A 24,024-nucleotide genomic window follows, 5' to 3' on the forward strand; every position below is an offset into this window, starting at 1 on the left:
CTGACTTAAACTGGTTCGACCAAAATCTCTTTAGTTCTATAACAAACCTACTATAATTTACAAGTTACAAATTCTATGTCCATTATTTTGTGGTTACACCCAAACTTTAGTCATGTGGAAAGTCCAAAATACTCAATACATTTCTATTCTCCCACAACTCAGTGCAAGAAACTTTCAACTTATTCTAATTCCTCTTCCTGTAGTACGTATAATTGTTCCCTGGTGTCTTAATCTATCTTGTTTATGTGAGTTATTATTATTTTAAAACTCAGCATTTTGTTTATTTTTTTCTACATATAATCAGGTTACTTGGGTGTTCATTGCTTCCTGGATATTGCTTATTTTTAATTCAATTTGTTTTATCCTGAAGTAAATCCCTTAGTGTTTTGTTTTGTTTTGTTTTCAGTAAGTTTTCTTGCATGGAAAACTCTCTCAATATTTTTCTGAAATGGGAATACTCATAGGAGGGTCCTACTACCAAACCTTGACATGAGTTGCTGTAAATGCTTCCGCAATATTTCAAGATGTAACCCGTATATAAACAGGTGTTATACTTAGTCTGGATGGGCAATTGGTTGTAATCTCATCTGATCTTCCAGAATCAACTCTGTAGCGTTCCTGTAACGTCTCCCTTTCAATACTTCCAGAGGAATATTACCCATGGAACCAAGGAACCAAACCAGTGCATCCGAATTCATCCTCCTGGGGCTTTCGGAAAATCCAGAGCAGGAGACCCTCCTCTTTGCTCTGTTCCTCTGCATGTATGTGGTCACGGTAGTGGGGAACCTGCTTATCATCCTGGCCATCAGCTCCGACTCCCACCTCCACACCCCCATGTACTTCTTCCTGGCCAATCTCTCCTTGGTTGATTTCGGTCTGGCCACCAACACAGTCCCCAAGATGCTGGTCAGCATCCAGATCAGGAGCAAGTCAATCTCCTATCCCTGCTGCCTGACCCAGATGTACTTTTTCCATTTCTTTGGCATTATGGACAGTGTCTTGATTGCTGTGATGGCTTATGACAGGTTTGTGGCTATCTGTCACCCCTTACACTACACCACCATCATGAACCCACGCCTCTGTGGCCTGCTGGCTGGTGGCCCATGGGTGTTTTCCTGCTTCATCTCCCTCACTCATATCCTCTTGATGGTGCGCCTGGTTTTCTGTGGGAACAACAAGATTCCTCACTACTTCTGTGACCTCACTCCTCTTCTCAGGCTTTCTTGCACTGACACCTCTGTGAACAAGATCTTTGTGCTCATCGTGGCCGGGATGGTGATAGCCACACCTTTCCTCTGCATCCTGGCCTCCTATGCTTGCATCATTGTGGCCATCATGAAGGTCCCCTCTGCAGGGGGCAGGAAGAAAGCCTTTTCCACCTGCAGCTCCCATCTGTCTGTGGTTGCTCTCTTCTATGGGACCACCATTGGGGTCTATTTGTGTCCTTCCTCTGTGCGCACAGCTGTGAAGGAGAAAGCCTCTGCTGTAATGTACACGGCGGTCACCCCCCTGCTGAACCCCTTTATCTACAGCCTGAGGAACCGGGATCTGAAGGGCGCCCTGAGGAAGCTTGTCAACAGAAAAATTACTTCATCTTCCTGACCACAAGGACATCTGAAAACTTCTGGAAAGTCGGATCTCAACATCTAAGGTCTTGGGCAAAAGAATGGAATTGCACGGTGTGGGAGAGTAGCCACTTTGGATTTTGAGTTGCGGAAGTTTAAAAGGAAATCTCAAGATGGCCCTGTTACTATTTTCTCAATCACTTGGACCAGTCAGGGTCCTTTTGGGTATGTCTGATGCTGTCTTCCCAGAAAGATCAGATTGGATTTATCCTGGTTCAAAATCCAGTTAGCTCTCAACAAATACTTATGGAGTTCGTATTCTGGGCTTGCTGTAAGTGCTGACCAGGGAGTGGCGAGCAGGAGACACAAGGTCCCTATTGTGTAGAGTTTACAGTTGAATGTGGGAGAAGAGACTGGATGAAATATGCACGTGAGGGCCAGGATAGGATAGAGTAGGAACACCCTACAGAATCTGGAAGGGCAATCAGGGAAGGCTTCCTGGAAGAGATGATTCTAAACCTCAAAGGATAAGATGATGCTTTTCAGGCAAATATGAGGAGAAAGAGTATAAAAAAAGAGAGAAAACCAGTATATGAAAAGGTCAGAGAGCAAGAGACAGAGAGAGAAGGATGCATTTGTGAAGTGAAAAATCCATTTATGGCGAATGACTTGGAGAATGCCAGGTCAAGAAGGACTTTGGGACCAACTCAAGAGTTTGGCTTTTTCCTGAGAACCAGATGGTTCATTGACTTCCAGGGACCAAAGTCAGGGAGCATGTAGTTGCATCATGCACCCCCACTCCTATTCTGTCTTCTGGGGGGAGCAGGATGGCGTGTGCTAGATGAAATTTGTACAAGGCACGGGGAGAAAGATGTTGAGACCATGCACTAGGAAAATGAGGACTCACTTGATGGTATAAGTCTTTGTAGCCAAAGAGGAAAATACCAATCCGTTGAATCTCGAATGTGTAAGCCAGAAGGAGAAGCCGCGGCAGGTCTCAGTCACCATATGTGCCTGTGGAATTCATGTGAGTAGTAACAACAGAGATGAGAGTTACTTGTAGGTTTTCCTTGTGTCTCCTCCCCTGTTCTACTCCACTGTCTCATTTCCTCATTCTCTAGCCCCCAGGAGAGCAATGCATCTCATCTGTGTGTATTGTGAAGTCATTCTAATGTTTATCTGGAGATTCACAACCCAAATGGAATGAGCAGTGGGTTTGGGCTCTATTTCTGGGCTGAATGAGCAGTGAATGGGGCCAGAATTTTTCAAACGGTGCTAAGGAGCTGACATCATCTTAAGCAGAATGGCTTTGAACAATTTGTACCTCCAGTTTGCTTATGTTACTTTCCTTCCGAGAGAATTAAATGAGACTTTCTCCGTTGAACAAACAGACCTCCAGACCTGGCCCTGTTGTAGGCTGGAAAGGGGTTGCTTTCTGGGGATACTCTGGTGAATAGAACCCAGAACTTAAGAATAGTGGAGTTTGCTGTAGGGAACCCATCATCTGGTCCGGGCTTTTTTGGAACAACCAAAACTCAGCCGATAGCTGAACCACAGCTTTCTCCTGGTAGGTCCCCCTGCCATATGTGTGCGAGTAGTTACAGTGATGGTTGGGGGAGGCAATGCAATGGGGGATGCCTGGTGCCAATAAAAATCTCTTAAGAGCCTGTCAGCCAAACTATCTCTGTCTTGTTTTGTGTTAAAAAGCGAAGGTCTCATCTCCAGGAGAGATCTGTCCCGGGAGCCCTGCAATATCAACTTCCAACATTTGCTGGCATCGATAAATGTTTAATTAATTAATTCAACAAATATTTACCAAGTGTCCTTTATGCCAGCTAATATTCTCAACACTGGCAATAGAGCCGTAAGCAAGAGAGAGAGGGGAAAAAAGCCCTTTCCTATGACTACAAGCTTTCGTACCAAGGAATTTTCTGGGGAGTGGAACTGTTCCGTATCCTGTTAGAGCAATGACTTCGAAGGTACTAAAAAATTTAAATGCTCTATCTCCCCAGATCCCACAAATCTATATACATGGGATAAAATTCCAAGGACTAGACAGCAGAAAAAAGAAGTTAATTTTACTGATAGTAATTTTTTCAAAAATAAAATTAAGCACTGGGATAATAAAGCAACCATTTTCATTTCAGCAGGGAAAACAACAAAGAAATAATCAGTATGTCAGATAATTACCAGTGGTGAGAGGGACTTCAAAGGTATAATGATAATGGAGAATATGTGACAGAGACAGGTGGAGGGAGGTATTTTAATGTGGGCATTTCCGAGAGCAGTTGGTCTCCAGTAAGACGACTTGTGAGCTGAGACCTAATCAGGCCAAGAAGAAAGTCTTCCTATGAAGGAGGTGGGAACGGAGAGTCAGGAGAAGGGAACCAGGCATGCAAAGCCAGGAACAAGTCAGTATTTAAGTGTTAAGGAGTTGTCCACGTTTTAAAAATATATTTAGATTCGTTATAATTATAATTTATATATTTATAATTTAGATTTGCAGGAACAAAATCCTGCAAGCAGCATAAACCCTACATATAACTTGGCTTGAAACAACCGACAGTTATTATCTCACGGTTTCTGTGGGTCAGGAAACTGGGAGCGGCTCAGCTCCGTGACTTGGCTCAGAGCCTCTGATCGGGCGGCAGTGACCACGTCTGCGGGCACTGTGGTCAGGCCCTGTCGTCCCTCGGGCAGGAGCCTGGTTCCACCCTCTCTCTGGGCACATCTCAGTTCTTCACCGAGCAAAGACAGCAGTTCCTGGACATATGGCTGTCTCCATAGTGGGGCAGAAGAGAGAGAGGGACAAAGTCGGAGAGAGAGACAGAGACGGAGAGAGGGACAGAGACGGAGAGAGGGACAGAGACAGAGAGAGACAGAGAGACAGAGTGACAGAGACAGAGAGAGGGACAGAGACAAAGAGACGGAGACAGACAGAGAGAGGAACACAGACAGAGGGAGAGAGAGACAGAGTGACAGAGACAGAGAGAGGGACAGAGACAAAGAGACGGAGAGAGACAGAGAGAGAGAGGAACAGAGACAGAGGGAGAGAGAAACAGAGTGACAGAGACAGAGAGAGGGACAGAGACAAAGAGACAGAGGGAGAGGAACAGACACAGAGAGGGAGGAAGAGAGAGACAGAGGGAGAGGGAGAGAGAGACAGAGAGGCAGAGGGAGAGAGAGAGAGACAGAGAGGGACAGAGACAGCGAGGGAGGAAAAGAGAGAGAGACAGAGAGAGACAAGACAGAGAGACAGACACAGAGACACGGAAACAGAGAGAAAGAGGGAGAGACACAGAGACACAGAGGGAGAGAGACAGAGACAGAGAGAGGGAGAGAGATTGAGACACAGAGACAGAGGGAGACAGGGAGAGAGAGACAGAGAGGGAGAGTGAAAGGGACTGGGGGAGACAGAGACCGAAGGGAGAGACTGAGAGGGACACCACCATCCTCCCAGCTGCTGCCTTCTCAGGCGACTGACCCACAGTTCCCGGGGTGTTGGCGGCCTTCTCCACGCCGGTGTTGCCCTGGGCTGCACACTCTGAAACCATGCAGTTCCAGTTTACGACACACGGGGGCAGCAGAGACACCTAGCGGGGAGCCTCACTCACCCGCTGCAGGAACAGAATTTACAGGGAGCCTCTGTGCACCAGGCACAGACCTTCTGCTAATCCCGGTTCCTGACCCTACCTCCGCCTCAGCCCCGTCACCGCGGGGGAGCCACAAACCTGCAGCTTCCCGAGGGCATCCCAAGTCGGGGCGCATTAGGAGATTGGCCTTCAGGGTTCAAATCCCCTGTCCACCCCACCCCAGGACTCCCTGAATCTGTGCTCTCTTTCCCCACCCCATCCAGACTGGGGTTGTCTGGGATCCAAATGGGGGGGGGGCGTCCACGCGGCCCAGGTAGGGTGAGACAGAGGTGGTGGGGGAGGGGGGGAGGTACTGCAATCGTGATTAAGACTAAAACAACAGCATCCGTGTACGGAGTCTCAAGTCCAGAGGCGACCTTGGGACAGGTGGGATGTCGTGTCCACTTCATGGGAGGGGCGGGACCCAGGCAGGATGTGGAGAAGGCCAAGGGGCAGGTGCAGAGACAATACTGACAGAGCAGCTGGGTGTTCAGGACCCTCAGCCTTCCCTTCAGAGATATTCAGTGGGTGCCTGTGATGTTCCTGACAAGTCTCAGGCCTGGAGAGATGATGAATTAATTGGGGGACGGCCAGTCTCTGCCCTACAGGAGCTAACATTCAAGTGTCAGAGTCCGTGAATATAATGAAGAAGCACCTCGAGGAGGATGTGAGGTCACGTTTTTTTGAAGAACAAAATACGGGTAAGGGTAGAGGGGTATGAGGTCGTTTTCTCTTTACAGCTTTATTGAGATACAATTCATATAGCATACATTCCCCCATTTAAACCACACAATTAAAAAATATACAATTTAGCGGTTTTCAGTATGTTCACAGAGCTGTGCAACCGTCACCACGATCACTTTTAAAAACATGTTCATTCCCCCAAAAGAAATCCCGTACTTAATGGCAGTCCTCGTACCCCATTTCACCCCTACTCCTTAACCCCCAGCCCTAAACAACCGCTAATCTATTTTTTGCTTCTGTGGCTTTGCTGATTCTGGACATTTTTCAGAGATGGAATAGAGGGTGTGTGACGGGCTCCTTTCACCAAGCATAGTTTTCAAGGTTCATCCATGTTGGAGCATTAATCAGCACCTCGTTCCTTTATGTGGCCAAAGAATATCCCCCCACATATGGGATATACACGCAGAGATACCACATTTTGTGTATCCATTCATCAGTGGATGAGCATTTGGGTTTTTTCCGCATTGTTTCCACTTTTTGGCTGTTATGAATAATGCTGCTATAAGCATTCATATGCAAGTTTTGTACGGACAGGATTGTAGGGTGTTTTTATTATTTCTGTATCAATGCATAATTGACTTAGAGCTTCTTGTTAGTTTCAGGTGTCCTACGTGATACAATATTCGTGTATATTGCAAAATGATCACCACCGTAGGTCTAGTTCACCTCTGTCACCATACATAGTTGCAAAACTTTTTTTCTCTCCATAAGAACTTTTAGGATTGGGACGCCTGGGTGGCTCAGTCAGTGAAGCGTCTGCCTTGGGCTCAGGTCATGATCTCTGGGTCCTGGGACAGAGCCTGCGTCTGGGCTTCCTGCTCAGCGGGGAGTTTGCGTCTGTCTCTCTCTCCCTCTGCCCTCCCCCCTGCTCATGTTCTCTCTCTCTCTCAAATAAATACATAAAATCTTTTTTAAAAGTAAGAACTTTTAAGATCTACTCTCTTAGCAACTCTTGGCAATACTCCGTTGCAGCGTCACTACCAGTCACCATGCTGTACTCAGGATTGTAGTTTTAAACTCAGTAGTTAGGGAAGGCCTCACTGAGAAGGTGGCATTTGATTCGCCATTGAAAAGGGGAAGGAGGGAACCACTGGGACCGGCACAGGGACGACCAGCTCCCAGGCCCTGAGCTGAGAGCAGGCTGGTGTGTTGAAGGAATCCCTGCGAATAGGAATCCGACTGTGTTAACAGCGTTAAATCAGCAGCAGCTTTCTTAACCATTGTGCGCCTGTTGGAGCAGGGCCCAGAGATGACAAAGAGCTTGCAGGAAGCGTGAAGGGCTCGGTAAGGTGGGGGGAGCAGAGGGGTGCGGAACAATGAAAGCGGGGCAGGTGAGTCATGGCCACGGGAGTGTGAACGGAGGTGTTACCTGGGTCAGTGAGGTGTTACCCTGGGGTCGGAGCCAGCTGGGCGGGGGTGGTGCCCCCAGTGAAAGCAGGCAGACCTGGGCTTTGGAAAGTGAATCCGGTACTGCAGTGGCCTGGAGCTCCCCTTGGGGAGCTGGAATTGGCCCACATTCCCCACCCTCCTCAAAGCCCGAGCTGGGAAGGTGGCTTCCCTGCGGATGCCACGCCCCCACCCCACAGAATGCCAGTCTCCCGTGTCATTAACACCTGAGCTGTCGAAGGAGTTGAATGAGATCAGATTTCCCTGGGGAGGCCTGATGTCTTTGAAGGAGGGATCCCACAGTCTGTCCTGCTTATTTCTGTCCCCAGTGCCCCCACAACACTAAAGAACCGTCACTGTTCACTGTGGACAGGCTCTCTGCTTTGGGGTCAGGGAAGGGGCCAAGGCTTCCTCAAAGTCTGAGAATAGGTTCGAACTCTTAAGAGAGAGTCAGGTTTCAGCAAACCTAAGGAATGTCCTCGAATGTACCTGAAAGGTGGGGGAAATGGAAAGGAGCTTTTCCTGTAAAGATTTTATTTGTTTATTTTTGAAGGAGAGAGAGAGCACAAGCAGGGGGAGCAGCAGGCAGAGAGAGAAGCAGGCTCCCTGCTGAGCAAGGAGATCATTGATGAGAAGTGGGGCTTGATCCCAGAAACTTTGACCCCAGGAACCTGGGATCATGACCTGAGCCGAGCAGCAGATGCTTAACGGACTGAGCCACCCAGGCGCCCAGAGCTTTTCCTTTAGAACAGAGTGGGGTTCCCTAGGACACCATGGGCAGGACGGCAGCGGGTCTGATGAACAAGATGTCCAGCCCCTTCCCCAGACTTTGAGAAGCAAGGGCAGTGGGAGTTCCTCCTGAGAAGGGAGACATCTTAAAGCAGCAGCCCATATCCTGTGTGTGAGGTGGGGGAGTGGTCCCAGACCCTACTGAGAATCACACTGGGGCCGGGAGCCCCTCCCTGGAGAAATGCACATCCGTAGACACTGGTGGCTCAGAGCAGCCCCCGGGGTTCGGCTCCTGGGCTAAAATCCCAGAACCACCACTTGCTAGCTGGGTCACCTTGGGCAGAGTCCTTACCCCTCCATGCTTCAGGTTTCTCTCTGTAAAAGGAGAAATACTGATAACCTTTCCTGCCTCATTGGAGTATTGGATGGTTAGATACGATAAGGCACGGGGAGGGTTTAGGGCAGCATGTAGCGAAGGGGAAGTACTCAGCTCTCATTATTATTACTGATGAACCCCATGCATCGGTTTTCTAGGGCTGTATGGAGCTGCTTATGTCCTTAGTGACTAGAGGAAGAGGCACAGGTTTGGGGAAGGCAATTCCGAAAATCTGTGGTTTTGCCCTCAGTCGGCCTCAAGGCTGATTTCCACGGAGAACAGTGGTAAATCCAACAGGTGCAGCTTTCACTGCGTAGAAGTTAGGGACACCAGGTGGCTGAGCCGGAAGGACAGCGGGGAGGGTGTGATCGGTGGGCTTTGGGGATGAGGGTGGGAGGTGATGAGGGAGGGGGGAGCTGTTCTGGGACCCCGTTGGTCAAAAGCCTTGGGAGGCCTGAAGCCTCCAGCAAATAGCATGAGGTTAATGAATTTCTCCTCCTGGGGGAATAGAATTAGCAAGATTAATTGGTCACGTCTGCCTGGGCCTGAGCGAATGAAGAGTGTGGTGTGTGAGTGCGGGCATGCGCCTTCCTGCTCATGGGCCTCATTCATTCCTTCCTGGAATACCCGTGAGGTCCCAGAGAACGTGCCAGAGGGGAACGAGGCCCTGGCGGGAGCTGTGCCCACGGCTCAGCCTGAATGTGGGGGGTGGAGGAGACAGTGAAGGCTTTCTGGAAGATGTCCCCTGCGCTGGAAGGCTTTCTGGAAGATTATCCCCGTTAGCCAGGTGAGGTGGGGAGAGGTGGGAAGGCAGAAAGAGTATCCCAGCTGAAGCTGCCTGCGGGGGCAGAAATGGCAATTGTTTGATGAAGTTGTGGGATATCGGTGAGGTGAGGTGGGGTGGAGTCCGGAGCCGATGACCAAGAAAGAATTCTTGAGACGTCTTTGGTGCAAAACGGTGGTTTATTAAAGCACAGGGACAGGACCCGTGGGCAGAAGGAGCTGCACCGGGGTCATGAGGAATGGCCCATTATATACCCTCAAGTGGGGAGGGGGTTAGGGATAGCGTAAGTCTCTAAGGAATTTTGGAAGCAAGGTTTCCAGGACCTTGAAGGGGGCTAGCTGTTGCTGGGAAAATGTCATTTATTACCGTCTAATAAAACCTGAGTCATGAGACCCGTCTGATGTATATGGGTGGGCCATATGCTTGGGGGATGATTGCCAACACATTTCTTGGGGGGGTGGGGGTAGAGATAAAGGAAGTTTCCAAAGGAATTTTTATATGTTCAAGTAGGCTTCCAGGATCCTGGTCGGGGAAAGGGGGTCAGGCTAGGACTGCCTTTTGCGCTTAGCAAAGTGTCAACATCTCGACAGCTGAGTCCCTAGCGGAATGTCACCCTGCCTGTTTCTAGGACTTATCAGTGGGCCCTAGGTGGCAAGGAAGTTTCATAATTTTTCTTCTGCCTTTGCTTCCCACATCAGCTTTGTCTGGGAAGTTGGTCAAAATGCCAACGGGGTCGGCAAGGCAGGTGACTTAGAAATTTCTAAATACATTGATTAACCTGAAAGACATAGCTGTTTGTTGCTTTTGCTCTCTCCAAAGTGTGAACTTGACAGGGACAAGGATGTCGTCTGTCTTGTTTCCTACCGAACATGGACATGGACAGCTGGACCCGGGCTGGGTGTGCTGGTGAAGGTTCCACAGCCCCTCCTCGGGAGGAGGGGGAGGGGATCCCGATACGTAGGGTTTGCCAGTTCCGCTGGTTTAAATATTTCCATCCCGGGCTGATTTCCACGGCCATTGTGACATCACCGAACGTGGCCTTGGGAAGAGATGTGCCTCAGCGCGGAAGCCTCACGTTAAAGGTCCTAACCGTTTTACCTAGCGTCCCCATGAGGCGGTTATCTTTCTTATCCTTGTTGGCAGGTGATGAGACAGAGGCTCAGAGACGTTGAGTAACTCACCCAAGGTCACACAGGTAGCAAGGAGCCAAGTGAAGATTTGAACTCTGGCATCAGCTCTAGAACCTATACTCTTAATCACTGGGCTTCCTTTCGGCCTGTGTGTGTGGCAAATATATCAGAATCTGGGAACAGGGACCCAAACCTGGGGAAGCCGTTCTCTTTTAGCCTGACACTGGGGTACTGGCTCTGTTGGACCCAGACCCAGGCCCGTTTGTATCCTGAGATACTGAGCAGTGACAGGCCCCCTCCCCCATCCTCCAGGGTTATTTCCCTGGTCACGTGGGAGGAGACAATGGAGCCAAAGCTTAAGGACAATGGAGCAGCTCAGTTACTAATGCCACTTCTGGGCAGGGTTCCTGCATTCCCCAGGGTGATGAGGGAGCTACAGCTTCCTAGTGGGCTGCAGGGAGCTGGAGGACCCAGGAGCCAAAACTTCTGCTCAGATCTTCTGGGCTCTGGGTCTGGTTTGGCTAAAAAACTTACCCATGTTAAGGGACTCTGGTCACCCCTGTCCCAGGGGGCTGCATTTGAAAAGAGGAACCTGGTGGGCAATTTGTAACCCAAAGGAAATGAGTGCCTCCTCTGGGTGGCCCTCCTTGATCCCCCCACTCATGTCAACTCCATCTTTAGTGAATATTTCCATCCATCCATCCATCCATCCATCCGTCCGTCCATGTATTTATTCACTCAGCAAGCACGTTCTATATTGCTGGGTGCCGAGATGAACAATATGACAGAGCTCCATCCCTTAGATCTTGCTCCCTCACTACCATTTCTGTGTGTATCTCCCTCTGACTCCATGTTCCGCAGCCACACTGGCCTCAGGCACATTCCCACCACAGGGCCTTTGCACTTGCTGCTCCCCCGCAATGCTTTCCCCCTGGCATCTCCTGCATTTTGCATCTTTGTCATCTGTACATATCACATCCTCAGCTGCCATTCCTGACCACCCCATCTAAAGTGTCCCCTCTGCAGCCCTCCTGCTTTGATTAATCACTGGCTCCTCCCCATTTTAATCCCTTAATAGTTATTGGTATCTGAAATGATCTTGCTGATATATTTTTTAAAGATTTTATTTATTTATTTATTTATTTGAGAGAGAGAGAAAGAGAGAGAGAGACAACCCAAGCAGGGAGGAGGGGCAGAGGGAGAGGGAGCAGACCCCTCACTGAGCAGGGAGCCCAATGTGGGGCTCGATCCCAGGACCCTGGGATCATGACCTGAGCTGAAGGCAGATGCTTAACCGCCTGAGCCACCCAGGCGCCCAGATCTTGATGATATTTATTTGCTCGCTTGGGATCTGCCTCCCAATGAGACAGGGGTGTCTGTCTGTTTTGTTCATTGGTTGCTAGAAGCCTACCACATAGTTGGCACTCAGTAAATACGTGTTGCCTGGGTGCACGGATGGGTGGAGCTCATAGGCTTGAAACAGAGCAGCTATGAGAACACATCGGTGCAGAAGTGAGCTCAGTTGGTCAGAGAGAGAAGTGACAGCGGGGTACTGACATAAAGGACGGGATGAGCAGCTTCCTGAGTCGGTCAAAGGGTTATCATAGGGTCTTATAGGACGAGCAGCTGTTTGCTAAATGGGTGCAGGGAACAGCATGCCAGACAGAAGAACTAGAAAGATCAGCTGATGGGGCTTAGGGGAAGGCAAGAGGTTCGGAAGTGCAGGAACAAAGTGTGTGTGGGGAGGGACAGAGAGACACGTGGGGCCACCCGATCAGGTGGAAGAATTCACCTAAGGCAGAACAACAGAGATAGTTTATTGAATACACTGCAAGCAAAGGAGAGACTGTTTGCCAGGAGGCAGTGGTGGGGCCTGTAGTTAAGGGGGTAAGTGAGGAGGTGGGGGGGCATGTGGAATTTTCTGGTTTTGTTACCTGTGCTCAGTTTTAAGTAGCCCACTGGTCAGCTAGGGCTTGTGGATATTTTGAGGTGGGTGGCCTGATGGCCTGCTTGCATTCAGCCCGGTGGTCACTCTGGGCCCTTCTACCTTAATCAGGTTTCTGCAGCTCAAGCCTGTTGCCTAAAGCGGCTTCTGTGAGACAGAGAGGACACTAGTGCAGGGAGGTGGGCGCAGGGCCGGCAGATGCCACCCCCTTGCCGACAGGACCGGGCATCTAACACGTAGGGCCCAGTGCAAAAGGCAGGCAGGGGCTCCACGTTCAAAAATGATGAAGAATTAGAGACAAGGGCCGCAGAGCGTCCAACCACCCCACCCCTGCCTGCACGGTCTGATTTGCCGACAAAAGAACTGGACCCTGTTCTGGGGTCACGAGAAACCACGGAAGGTTTTCAAGCTGGGACCAGATGCAAGGCTGTGCGGGGAGGCACACAGGAGAAACACAGGGTTACCGCTCGCCACTGCCGTCCTGGAGTCCTCCTCCTCCTCCCCTCTGCCCTCCTCATCCCTCACATTCCAAGGCCCCCCTCTGCCCCACCCACCTGGCGTCTGCTCCCTTCCCTCTGTCCCCACCGCTGGGGCTCAAATGACACTTTCCTGACTTAGCCTCACTGGCCCCTTCACTGCCAGGATTTCTTTATCCAGACCTTCCTTAACATGAGGGGCTTTTTCTAGAATCCCAGCTGTTCCCTGCTACTGCTCTGTTTCAGACTCCCCAGCACCTGTCCAGAGACTTTGGAAAAGGTTCAAGTCCCCTGCCCCGCGTTCTGGCCCTTCCCGATCGGTGGGAATTCTGCAGAGCCCAGCTGTCAGGAGACTCTGCAGCCAGATCCCGGTGCCATTGCAGCCCTGCCCCTCACTGGCGGAGTGAGCCAGGGCAAGGTCCCCGGGCCTCAGTTTGCCTCCTCCGAAAAATGGGGATAACTCTGGCTAACCCAGCGGCGTCCTGGGACCAGCAGGATCGGCATCACCCGGGAGCCTGTCCGACATGCAGATTCTGAAACCCACGGAATCAAGACCCCCAGGTGACTCGTGCCTATAAAATTTGAGACGTGCAAACAGCACGTTCGGTGAGAGTTCTGGTAAGGGAGGCTTTGCTTTGGGCCTGGCGCACGGCCAACACCCAGTAAAGGATTGTGAGCACACAGTCACCGCCTTTCCGTCCACGTGGATAACAGGGGACGCATCACGGTTGTGAGCACAGATCTCTGAGCAGTGAATCTCAGCGTTTGGGAAATAACTTCTCCGTGATGTTGGTTATAGCAGTGAGTTACTCCGCAAGCTTCACAGCCTCACGGCAGCCCCGGCGGAGGCCACGGCTATTACCCCCGTTTAATCAGAGGGGAGGCTGAGGTTTAGCAAGGTCAAACTGCCTGAGATAACACCCCCCCCTCCACACACACACATTAGGGCAGCGAAGGATGATGGCCCAGGACCCCGAGGCAGTGCACGTTGTCTGACGCCAGCCAGCCTACATTCAAATCGACTGTGTGACTTTGGCAAGTTCACGCAACCTCTCTGTTCTTAAAACGGGTCCTGGATGACACAGGTTTGGGAAATGCCAGATTTGATGGGTTTGTTTACTCCTGAGAGCTGACTCATTCTTCAGGCCGGAAGGTGCAGGGCCTGGGGCCCAGAATACCTTCAGGGGCTCACAGAAACGCTTTCATCTTTTAAAATCAGAAGGGGAAAAAAAATACATCACTGTGAATTATATTTACCGTTATGCCAAAGCGGGTGAAAGATATAGTTTAAAACATTTTTGTTACTGGAAGGGGTGGGGGCTCAAAAGGCGGAAGTACCCATCCCCCCGGAAAGTCATGATTGTAGCTCTGGTCTGGGGATAGGCCAGGGAAAGCCTGCTAACGCCGGCAGCTGAGCCAGTCGGCTCCCCCTGCCCCCCTTGCCCACGGGTCCCTGTCTTCCTGGGAACCAGACAGGTTGAACCAAGGGCCGAGGAAGCCAATCGGGCTTTGGGAACAGAAGAAGGGGCCCTTCCCAGCCCCACCCAGCCTCAGAGGGATTAGGCCAACCGGGCACATTTGATACTCGCCAGAACTCAGCCACCTGGCTGCTGGGCCCTGGGGAAGGGGTTCTGGTCATGTCAGTGGGCTCGGCTCGGGGGCTGCACCAAGGGCAAGGAGTGGCCCCCACGCGTTCCTGATGCCTTGAATGGCTGGCCCATGGCAGGGCCCCCCCGGAGGCCAGTATTGGCTCCTGGTGCTACTGGCGCTCAGATACCTGCTGCCCACAGGTAAGGGCCTCTCCGGGTCCTGGTCCTCTGGGAAAGAGGAGACGTGGGTGCACAAGGGCCGTGGGCTCATTCTCAGATGGCCTTCCGTGTCAATGCACTGGTCTCCCTTTCCTGCCTGGTCTCCACCCAACCACCTCCTGTTTCATGTTCCCAAACACCTCACCAAGAGACCACTCTCCCGCTCTTTCTCCCCCTTACTCTCCAGCTCTGCACCTGTCATTACATTCTACCATTGTTTATTTACTTGTTTGTCTATCTCCTCCTCCAGCCTGCGAGCCCCTTGAGGTCAGGGGCACTGTTTTGTTCACTGATGTGTCTCTAGTGCTTGGGATGGCTCCCAACACATAGTAGGCCCTCCATAAATATTTATCTTGTAACCTAGGGCAGTCTGACTGGAGGTGGGAAGCATGGTGGCTGAGTTTGGGGGCTGAACCCACTTTCACCTTGCGCTGGCTGGGATTCCTAAAGCCACCTGACTTGGCCTTTATGGGCCTCAGTTTTCCCATCTGTAAAATGAATGCCGCAGCGATAACAGCAGTTTGTAGGGCATGTTGGGAGGGCTCGATGGGGTCGTGGAGACAATGCCTGGTGTGGTGAAACGTCCGTGAGAGATGGCCTTGCTGTCGTGAAGGGGAAAGGACGTATGTGGGTGGGGTGGGGGCACAAATGGGACCCTCTCTGCGTGGCACCCAGAGGAGACCGCATTTTCCATGCAGGCTTGAGGAGAAATGGCGTGTCGGATTTCGGATCACACAGGGATCTTCGAGATACCACTTAGCTCATGACCCCATTTTACTGAGGAGAAAACTGAGGTTTAGAAGGGTCAGAATTTGCTCTGGACTGCACAGTGGGAGAGGTGGGGCCAGGCCACTCAGTCACTCAGTGGACATTTGTTGAGTCCCTGCCATGCACCCCTGTAGGCCCTGAGACACAGCAGATGCTCATGGGGGAGCAGGTGGGAAAACGGAAGCAGGGTTGGAGAGGCAAGGGCTTTGGAAGTGGTGGGAGTTTCCTGGCTCTGCCGTAGCAAAGGACAGCGGCTTAAACAACAAATGTCTTGTCTCGCCGTCCTGGAGGCCAGGAGTCTGAGATCCAGGTGTTGGCAGGGCTGGTTCGTTCTTCGAGGCTCAGAGGGGGACTGTTTCAGGGCCCTCTCCGAGCTTCCGGTGATGTGCTGGCAGTCCTCGGCGTCCCCTGGCTTCTGGAAGTTTCTCTCCAACGTCTACCTTCAGCTTTCACGGTGTTCTGCGTGTGCCTGTCTGGGTCCAGATTTCTCCTTTTCGTAAGGACGCAGTCATGTTGGATAAGAGGCCCAGCCTGCTCCAGGGGGACGTCATCATAATTTAATCAGTGACATCGCCAGCGATGCTATTTTCAAATAAGGTCACATGCAGGGCACCTGGGTGGCTCGGTTGAGGGTCTGACTCTTGATTTCAGCTCAGGTCATGATCTCAGGGTCAGGCTCCATGCTGGGTGCGGAGACTGCATAAGAGTTTCTCTCTCTCTCTGGGGCACCTGAGTGGCTCAGTTGGTTAAACATCTGCCTTCAGCTCAGGTCATGATCCCAGGGTCCTGGGATCCAGTCCTGCATCGGGCTCCCTGCTCAGCAGGAAGCCTGCTTCTCCCTCTGCCTGCAGCTCCCCCTGCTCGTGCTCTCTCTCTCTCTCTCAAATAAATAAATAAAATCTTTTTTAAAAAATAACTCTCTCTCCCTCTGCCCCTCCTCACCTCTCTCTCTCTCTTTCTTACAAAAAAAGAAAAGTTCAAATAAGGTCACATCCTGAGAGGTACTAGGGATTAGGACTTCAACATATGAATTTGGGAGGGAGGCAATTCAAGCCATAACCCAGGCATTGGGGAGGTGAAGACAGCTGAAGTATGCTGGGGTGCGGGGTGGGCGGGAACCTTCCTCAAGAAGGTGGGGTGTCTCATGAGCTCTAGAAGAAGGCTTGGACCTCAGAGGCTCTTTCACTGGCCTGGCCTGAGGCAAGGGCCGGGGGTCCCAGCCCCAGAGGGCGAGGTTTCCGTCAAAGGATACCCGAGCCCGAGCGAGGGTGGACTCTGCCCACCCCCCACCCCCAGGACCCACATTTGCAGAGAGAGAAGTGAGAGAAAGAAGAACCCTTTACTCCTCTGGTTCTCAGACTTGAGGGCACGGTGGCCCCTACAGAGCTTATGAAAACACAGTTTCGGGGACAGTAGGTCTGGAGTGGGATGACGTGGTTTACAAAGAATTAGCCCCTCTGCTTCACACCCATTCAGACAACTGCTAGAAAAATAAATACATCCATTTTTGAAAACCCCAAGATGACAAGTGCTCCTGAGAAGAAACTAGAACCCTTATGCCCTGCTGGTGGAAACGTAAAATAAGGTAGCCACTGTGGAAAATAGGATGGAGGTTTCTCAAAAAATTAAAAACTCGAATTACCATATGATCCTGCAATTCTGCTTCTGGGCACATAGACACACAAAAGTGTAGAAAGCGGGCCATGAGTAGATACTTGTCCACCATGTTCATAGCAACATTATTCATAACAGCCAGAAGGTAGAAGGAACCAAAGGTCCATCAACCAATGAGATGAATGGATGTGTGTAAGACGTATACAGAGGGTGGAGTATTATTCAGCCTTTACAAAAGCAGGGAATCTTTGGTAGTATATCTTGAAATCTGGGGATTGAGATGCCTCTAGCTTTGTTCTTTTTCAGGATTGCTTTGGCTATGGGGGATCTTTTGTGGTTCCATACAAATTTTATTATTGTTTGTTCTCGTTCTATGAAAAATACTGTTGGTATTTTGATAGGAATTAGAATCAAGCCTGTATTGCTTTGGGTAGTATGGAAATTTTAGCAATATTTTTTCTCCTAATCCCAGTCTTTCCATTTGTGTCGTCTTCAGTTTCTTTCATCAGTGTTTTATAGTTTTCGGAATACAGGTCTTTCACCTTCTTGGCTGAGTTTCCTCCGAGGTATTTTATTCTTTTTGGTGCAGCTATAAATGGGATTGTTTTCTTAATTTCTCTTTTGTTACTTCATTATTAGTGCATAGAACTGCAACAGATTTCAGTATATTGATTCTGAATCCTGTGACTCTACTGAATTCATTTACCAGTTCTAGTAGTTTCTTGGTGGCATCTTTGAGTTTTCTATATATAGTGTCATGCGATCTGCAGATAGTGAGAGTTTTACTTCTTCCTTACCGATTTGGATGCATTTTATTTCTTTTTCTTGTCTAATTGCTGAGGCTAGGACTTCCAGTAGTGTGTTGAATAACAGTGGTGTGAATGGACATCCTTGTCCTAGTCCTGATCTTAGAGAGAAAGCTCTCAGTCTTCTACCAGAGCATGGTGTTAGCTGTGGGCTTTTCATTTATGGCCTTTGTTACATTGGGGTTTGTCCCCTTTATTTATTTAATTTTTAAAGATTTTATTTATTTATTGGACAGAGAGAGACACAGTGAGAGAGGGAACACAAGCAGGGAGAGTGGGAGAGGGAGAAGCAAGCTTCCCGCTGAGCAGGGAGCCCGACACGGGGCTTGATCCCAGGACTCCGGGATCATGACTTGAGCCGAAGGCAGACGCTTAACGACTGAGCCACCCAGGTGCCCCTGGGGTATGTGCTTTTAAACCTACTTTGCTGAGGATTTTTATCATGAATGGATGTTGCACTTTGTCAAATGCCTTTTCTGCATGTATTGAGATGATCATATGGTTTTTATCTTTTCTCTTGTTAATGTGATGTATCATATCGATTGATTTGCACATATTGAACTGCCCTTGAAGAAATCTCATTTGATCATGGTGAATATTTTTTTCATGTATATTTGGATTCAGTTTGCTAATGTTGAAGATTTTTGCATCTACATTCATCAGAGATATTAGTCTATAGTTGTCTCTTTTTTTATAGTGTCTATCGGGTTTTGGTATCAGGGTAATGCTGGCCTCATAGAATGAATTTGGAAGCTTGCTTTCCTCTTCTATTTTTTTGGACTAGTTTGAGAAAATAGGTATTAACTCTTCTTTAAATGTTTAGTATAATTCACCTGTGAAGCCACTGAGTTCTGGACTTTTGGGAGTTTTTGATTACTGCTTCAATTTCATTGCTAGTAATTGGTCTGTTCATATTTTCTATGTCTTCCTGATTCACTCTTGGAAGGTTGTATGTTTCTAGGAATTTATCCATTTCTTCTAGGTTGTCCGATTTGTTGGCATGCAATTTTTCATAGTATTCTCTTATAATCCTTTATATTCTGTGGTGTCAGTTGTTATTTCTCCTCTTTCATTTCTGATTTTATTTATTTGAGTTCTCTCTCTCTCTCTCTCTTTTTTGTTACTTAAATTTTTTTTATGAGTCTGGCTAAAGATTTATCAATGTTGTTGGTCTTTCCAAAGAACCAGCTCCTGGTTTCATGGATCTATTCTATTGGTTTTTTTTTTAGTCTCTATTTCATTTATTTCTGCTCTACTCTTTATTATTTCCTTCCTTCTACTGGCTTTGGGTTTTGTTTGTGCTTTTACTAGTTCCTTTAGGAGCTAGATGCTGCAGTGCTACAAAGCCATCATACTACAAAGTTGTATAAACAAAACAGTATGGGCTTGGCACAAAAATAGACACACGGATCAGCTGAGCAGAATAGAGAATCCAGAAATAAACCTATGCTTTTATGGTCAACTAATCTATGACAAAAGAGGCAAGCACGTGCAATGGGAAAAAGACAATCTCTTCAACAAATAGTGCTGGGGAAACTGGACAGCCACGTTCAAAAAATGAAATCTTGCCACTGTCAACAACATGGATGGATCTAGAGAGTATTATGCTAAGTGAAACAAGTCAGAGAAAGACAAATACCATATGATGTCACTGGTGTGGAATTTAAGAAACAAGCAAACATGGAATTTAAGAAACAAGCGAACAAAGAGAAAAAGAAACAAGCTAAAAACAGACTCTCAACTACAGAGAAGAAACTGGTGGTTACCAGAGGGGAGGCGGGGGGAGGGGGGATGGGTGGAATAGGTGAAGGGATTAGAGTACATATCGTGATGTTGCTGAGGAATGCACGGAATTGTTCAATCACTATATTGAAACTAATATAACACTGTATGTTAATTACACTTGAATTAAAAAAAAAAAAAAGAGAGAAGGGAATCCTGACACGTCCTGCAGCATGGATGGACCTCGAGGACCTTGTGCTCAGTGAGATAAGACAGACACAACAGGACAGATACCGTGGGAATGCACGTACACGAGGGGTAACATTCATAGAGACAGAAAGTGGATGGTGGGAGCCAGGAGTTGGGGAGGGGCGTGGGGAGTCAGTGTTTAATGGAGTCAGAGTCTCAGTTTGGGACGACAAAAACATTCTAGAGATGTAGATGGTGGTGATGGTCACACAACAATACGAATGTGCTTAACGCCATTGAACTGGACACTCAAAAATGACTGAAGTAGCAAATTTTATGTTATGTGTATTTTACCAGAATTAAAAAAAAAAAAAAAAAAGGAATTAGTCCAGTGTCTGCCATATTGGTCCAAACTAAATGTTAGCTTTTGTCAAGAATGGGGACATCATTCCACTGTTATTAATATCGGGGTTTGAAAGAAAGTGAATCCTGGGGCTCCTGGGTGGCTCAGTGGGCTAAGCGTCTGCCTTTGGCTCAGGTCATGATCTCAGGGTCCTGGGGTCGAGCCCCATGTCGTGCTCCCTGCTCAGCGGGGAGTCTGCTTCTCCCTCTGCCTCTTCCCCTACCCCCTGCTTGTGTTCTCTCTCTCAAATAAATAAATACAATCTTAAAAAAAAATGAAATAGTGAGAATCCAGTAAGCATGAGCAGCCCTAAAATAACGGTGGTATTATTATTATTAGCTACCATTATTGGCTTCATGCTGGGATTTGTGCTAAGCCTTTTGGCCCGTTGGTCTTGCCAGTGACCCTCTGAAATGGGTGCACATAACCCTGATTCACTGAAGAGAAACAGACGCAGAGAAATGGAATGCCTTGTCCAGGGCCACACGTGATTTGAATGCAGAACTGAGGACAGAGCCCACTGTGCTGCCATAAAATTATAATAACAAACCGGGCCATCCCTTGTAGATTACAAAAAAGTAGGACGTGACATGCAGATATTGGGGAAATATAATAAAAACCATTAAATTGTAAGCATTAAACCAGCATCTGACAGGCAATGTGTTCAGAGAGTGCAAAGCAAAAAGGAATGCCACTTTTTTTTTTAAAGTAGGCTCCACGCCCAGTGTGGCGTCCAATGCGGGGCTTGAATTCACCACCGTGGGATCAAGACCTAAGCCGAGATCAAGCGTCAGAAACCTAACCAACGGAGCCACCCAGGAACCCTAGGAATGCCACCCTTTTACACAGCCAACCAGATGTAACCCATCACATGCGTGTTTTCAAGATAATGATTAATCCTCCAGTCAGAAGACTTGACAGCACCATTTGTCACACACAGGTCATCTGAGATTCGCCCTGGTAATTGGGGTGATCATCTGTGTTAGCTTATAGGCTCTATGCACCGGAAAACCAAACTTCTCCCATCTTTATGACAGGAGGTGGGTTTGCAATTTGGAGCAAGGAACCCACTGAAGTTAGTCTCTTACCCTCCCACAGAAACTGGGAGGCAGGGAGATTAAAACCTCTCATTTTTAATTTTTATTTGTCCTTCCACAGATAAGTCCAGGATATAAAGTCAAAGGAACATAAATATGGAAGCAGAGAGAGGAGGGTCCCCCTTTGCCTTGTTTTTGTCATTCAGGGGACTGCAAAGAATTCACAGGAACTAGGTTTCACAGGAGCAACAGTGATAAGGGCCTAGGGTGAAGCCAACTGGAGCATGAAAGGGGACCCAGGATGCTTGTAAAACCACCTCCCACTCTCATGCTTAGGCTCCCAGGGGCCCGTCCTCTGGATAAAATGCTAACTCCTCACGTGCCCTACAAATGGTACATTCTGCTCTCCCGTTCTCAGCTCCTTCCTCCAGGTACACTGGCCTCTGCTGTTTCTGGAGAGGTTTGTGCCACAGGGCCTTTGCACGTGCTACTCATGCCTCCCAAGTGTTCTCTCTGTAGCTCTCTCCAAGGCTGGTGTGAGCTCTCAGAAAAATAATATAGGAAATACCCTGTTTTTGAAACTTCAGAGCATTGGACTATCTGAAACTACCTTGTCTGCTTAATGATTCTGTCTCCTGCACTAGACTGAATGTTCCATGAGGGTGGTGAGATGCAGGGCAGTGAAGAGCACTGGTCTGGGGCCAGATAGCCTAGGTTCAAATCCCAGCTCAGCTGTGTAACTTGACACTGCTCTGAGCCTGCATAAAATGGGGGAAATCATTTCAATAAGGATTCAATAAACAACTCCTAGAACTAGGAGACAGTGACACAGAATAGAAACTACAGGAGTGTTTGCGGCTTTTGTTGTTATGTCAGGAATAATAGTAATCTTCAGGAGTTCTCCCTTATCTGTGGTTCTGCTTCCCGAGGTTGCAGTTCCCCGTGGGCAACCGGGTGGGGAAGCAGATGATCCCCCTTCTGACCCGAGGTCGGAAGGTCAGTCCCAGCCTGCGTCACTCCGCTCACTGTGCCTCATCCCATAGGCGTTTTGTCACCTCCCGTCATCGCAGAGGGAGTCCAGCACAGTTCGATATTTTGAGAAAGAGCACATTCACGTAACTTTTATTACAGTAAATTACCATTGCTCTGCTTTTATCAATGTTGCCATTAGGGGTGCCTGGGTGGTGCAGTCGGTTAAGGGGCGGACTCTTGGTTTCAGCTCGGGTCGTGATCTCAGGGTCATGAGATGGAGCCCCACTGTGGGCTCTGCACACTCAGCACGGAGTCTACTTGAGATTCTCTCTCCCTCTGCCCCTCCTGCTTATGCTTTCTCCCTCAAATAAACAAATCTTTAAAAACTGTTGCTGTTTATCTCTTACTGTCCCTAATGTACAAGTTACACTTTGTCATGCGTAAGCATGAACATACAGGCTTTGGTACCACCTACGGTTTTGGTATCAGGCATTCACCGGGGGTGTTGGAACATAGCCCCCAACCCCCCCCACCTCCACCAGCAGATAATGGGGGACTCCTGTAATCAGCTTCTAGCATAGAATTTAGCATATATCAGACACTCAGTACATTTTTGTTGGTTGGATGGATGGATGGATGGATGGATGGGTGGGTGGCAGGTTTCTGAGCTGCGAAGGGCAGCACCAACCCCTTTCTGCACTCTGGCTGGGGCTTCTATCAGAGTCTGGTAGAGGGGACAGGGGGTTTGCTCTGGCCAGGACTCCTCAGACCCCCAGCCTCCCATCTCTCCACTTCAGAGGTCAGATCAATCAAAATGGACAGAAACATTGTCAGGAAGAGAGGTCTGGTCGGTCTTTGAGGGGTTGGAATCTTGAAAACCAAGTTCATTTTAAAGCAGTCTCAGCTGACTTAGTTCTCAGCTGCTGGGGAGAGAGAGAGAGAGAGAGAGAGAGAGAGCACAGCTCTTGGCTCGAAGCCAAAAAATCACCATCCTAAAGCTTCTATTTGTTCTAGCCCTTTTACTTCCCCTTTAATTTCAGAAGGAAGAAAAGGCTCCCTGCAATGCAAATGGGTGGGGGGGGGGAGACCAGGGGCCCCCCACTCCTGTCCACCTAGTTTTATTGTTTTTCCCCCAGCGCTGCTGCTTTTGTGGTCTTGCAGGAAATTATGTGCAGCTTTCCTCCAGCTCTTAAGCCTCGTGACCAATCGTGTTTGGTTGGGATTAGGACTGCTCAGTTTGAGCCTTTGCAAGACCTGCCAAGAAGTCATTTATATACTTCAGGCCTCCAGGCGCTTCAGGGCTCAGAAGTCAGTGAAAATGAGGAGACGAAGAATGGCCCTACGGAAGGGCTTGTAGTCTTCCTCTTTGGGGGTGACAGATGTGAGACGCGACAGATGTAAACGGGGAGAGAGAAAGAGACACAGAGAGATCCTGAGAGAGAGAGACACACAAAGAGATTTTAATGCACAGCTGGGATTGAAGTCCATTGGTGCACATCAGGTTCTCGAATGATGACCTAGGGCTTGACTCAGGCTCAGGACCATCAATATTTTAAAATCCCGTCGTTCATAAGTTTCCAGTTTCCAACTTCCTTTAAAAAGTTTGTAGTTTCAGCCATCCTAGGCGCAGCTCCCAGGAGAAACAGAGCAGCAACTGTCCCTTTAAATGGAGCAGGAGAAGCTCTCCAGCTTGCCACAGTCCCCACCACTCCCTCTTGCCTCCTGGATGCTGACCTGGGGCACCCAACCCCCCTCCTTTTCCTTGCGCTGCTGTTTCTACTTGCAATAAAGTTTAAGGGAAGGTGAGGGCGCCTGGGTGGCTCAGTGGGTTAAGCATCTGCCTTCTGCTCAGGTCATGATCCCAGGGTCCTGGGATCCAGCCCCGCATGGGGCTCCCTGCTCAGTGGGGAGCCTGCTTCTCTCTCCTCCTCTGCCCCT

At 49.0% G+C, this 24,024-nt stretch overlaps 1 protein-coding gene across 1 annotated transcript; it reads left to right on the plus strand.

Annotated features, from left to right (window-relative positions):
* The first annotated feature begins 245 nt into the window (after positions 1-245).
* LOC103676311 (olfactory receptor 24) lies at positions 246-1,602 on the plus strand. The gene has a single exon (XM_008705468.2). The coding sequence runs from the start codon at positions 661-663 to the stop codon at positions 1,600-1,602; it is 942 nt and encodes a 313-aa protein (XP_008703690.2). The 5' UTR covers positions 246-660.
* The last annotated feature ends 22,422 nt before the right edge of the window (positions 1,603-24,024 follow it).

This window comes from Ursus maritimus, unplaced genomic scaffold (assembly GCF_017311325.1).
Source record: "Ursus maritimus isolate PB19 unplaced genomic scaffold, ASM1731132v1 scaffold_14, whole genome shotgun sequence".
Taxonomy (NCBI): Eukaryota; Metazoa; Chordata; class Mammalia; order Carnivora; family Ursidae; genus Ursus; species Ursus maritimus.

What these genes read in the sequence shown, in the direction of transcription:
- LOC103676311 (XM_008705468.2), top strand. Translation starts at nt 661, where the DNA reads ATGGAACCAAGGAACCAAACCAGTGCATCCGAATTCATCCTCCTGGGG.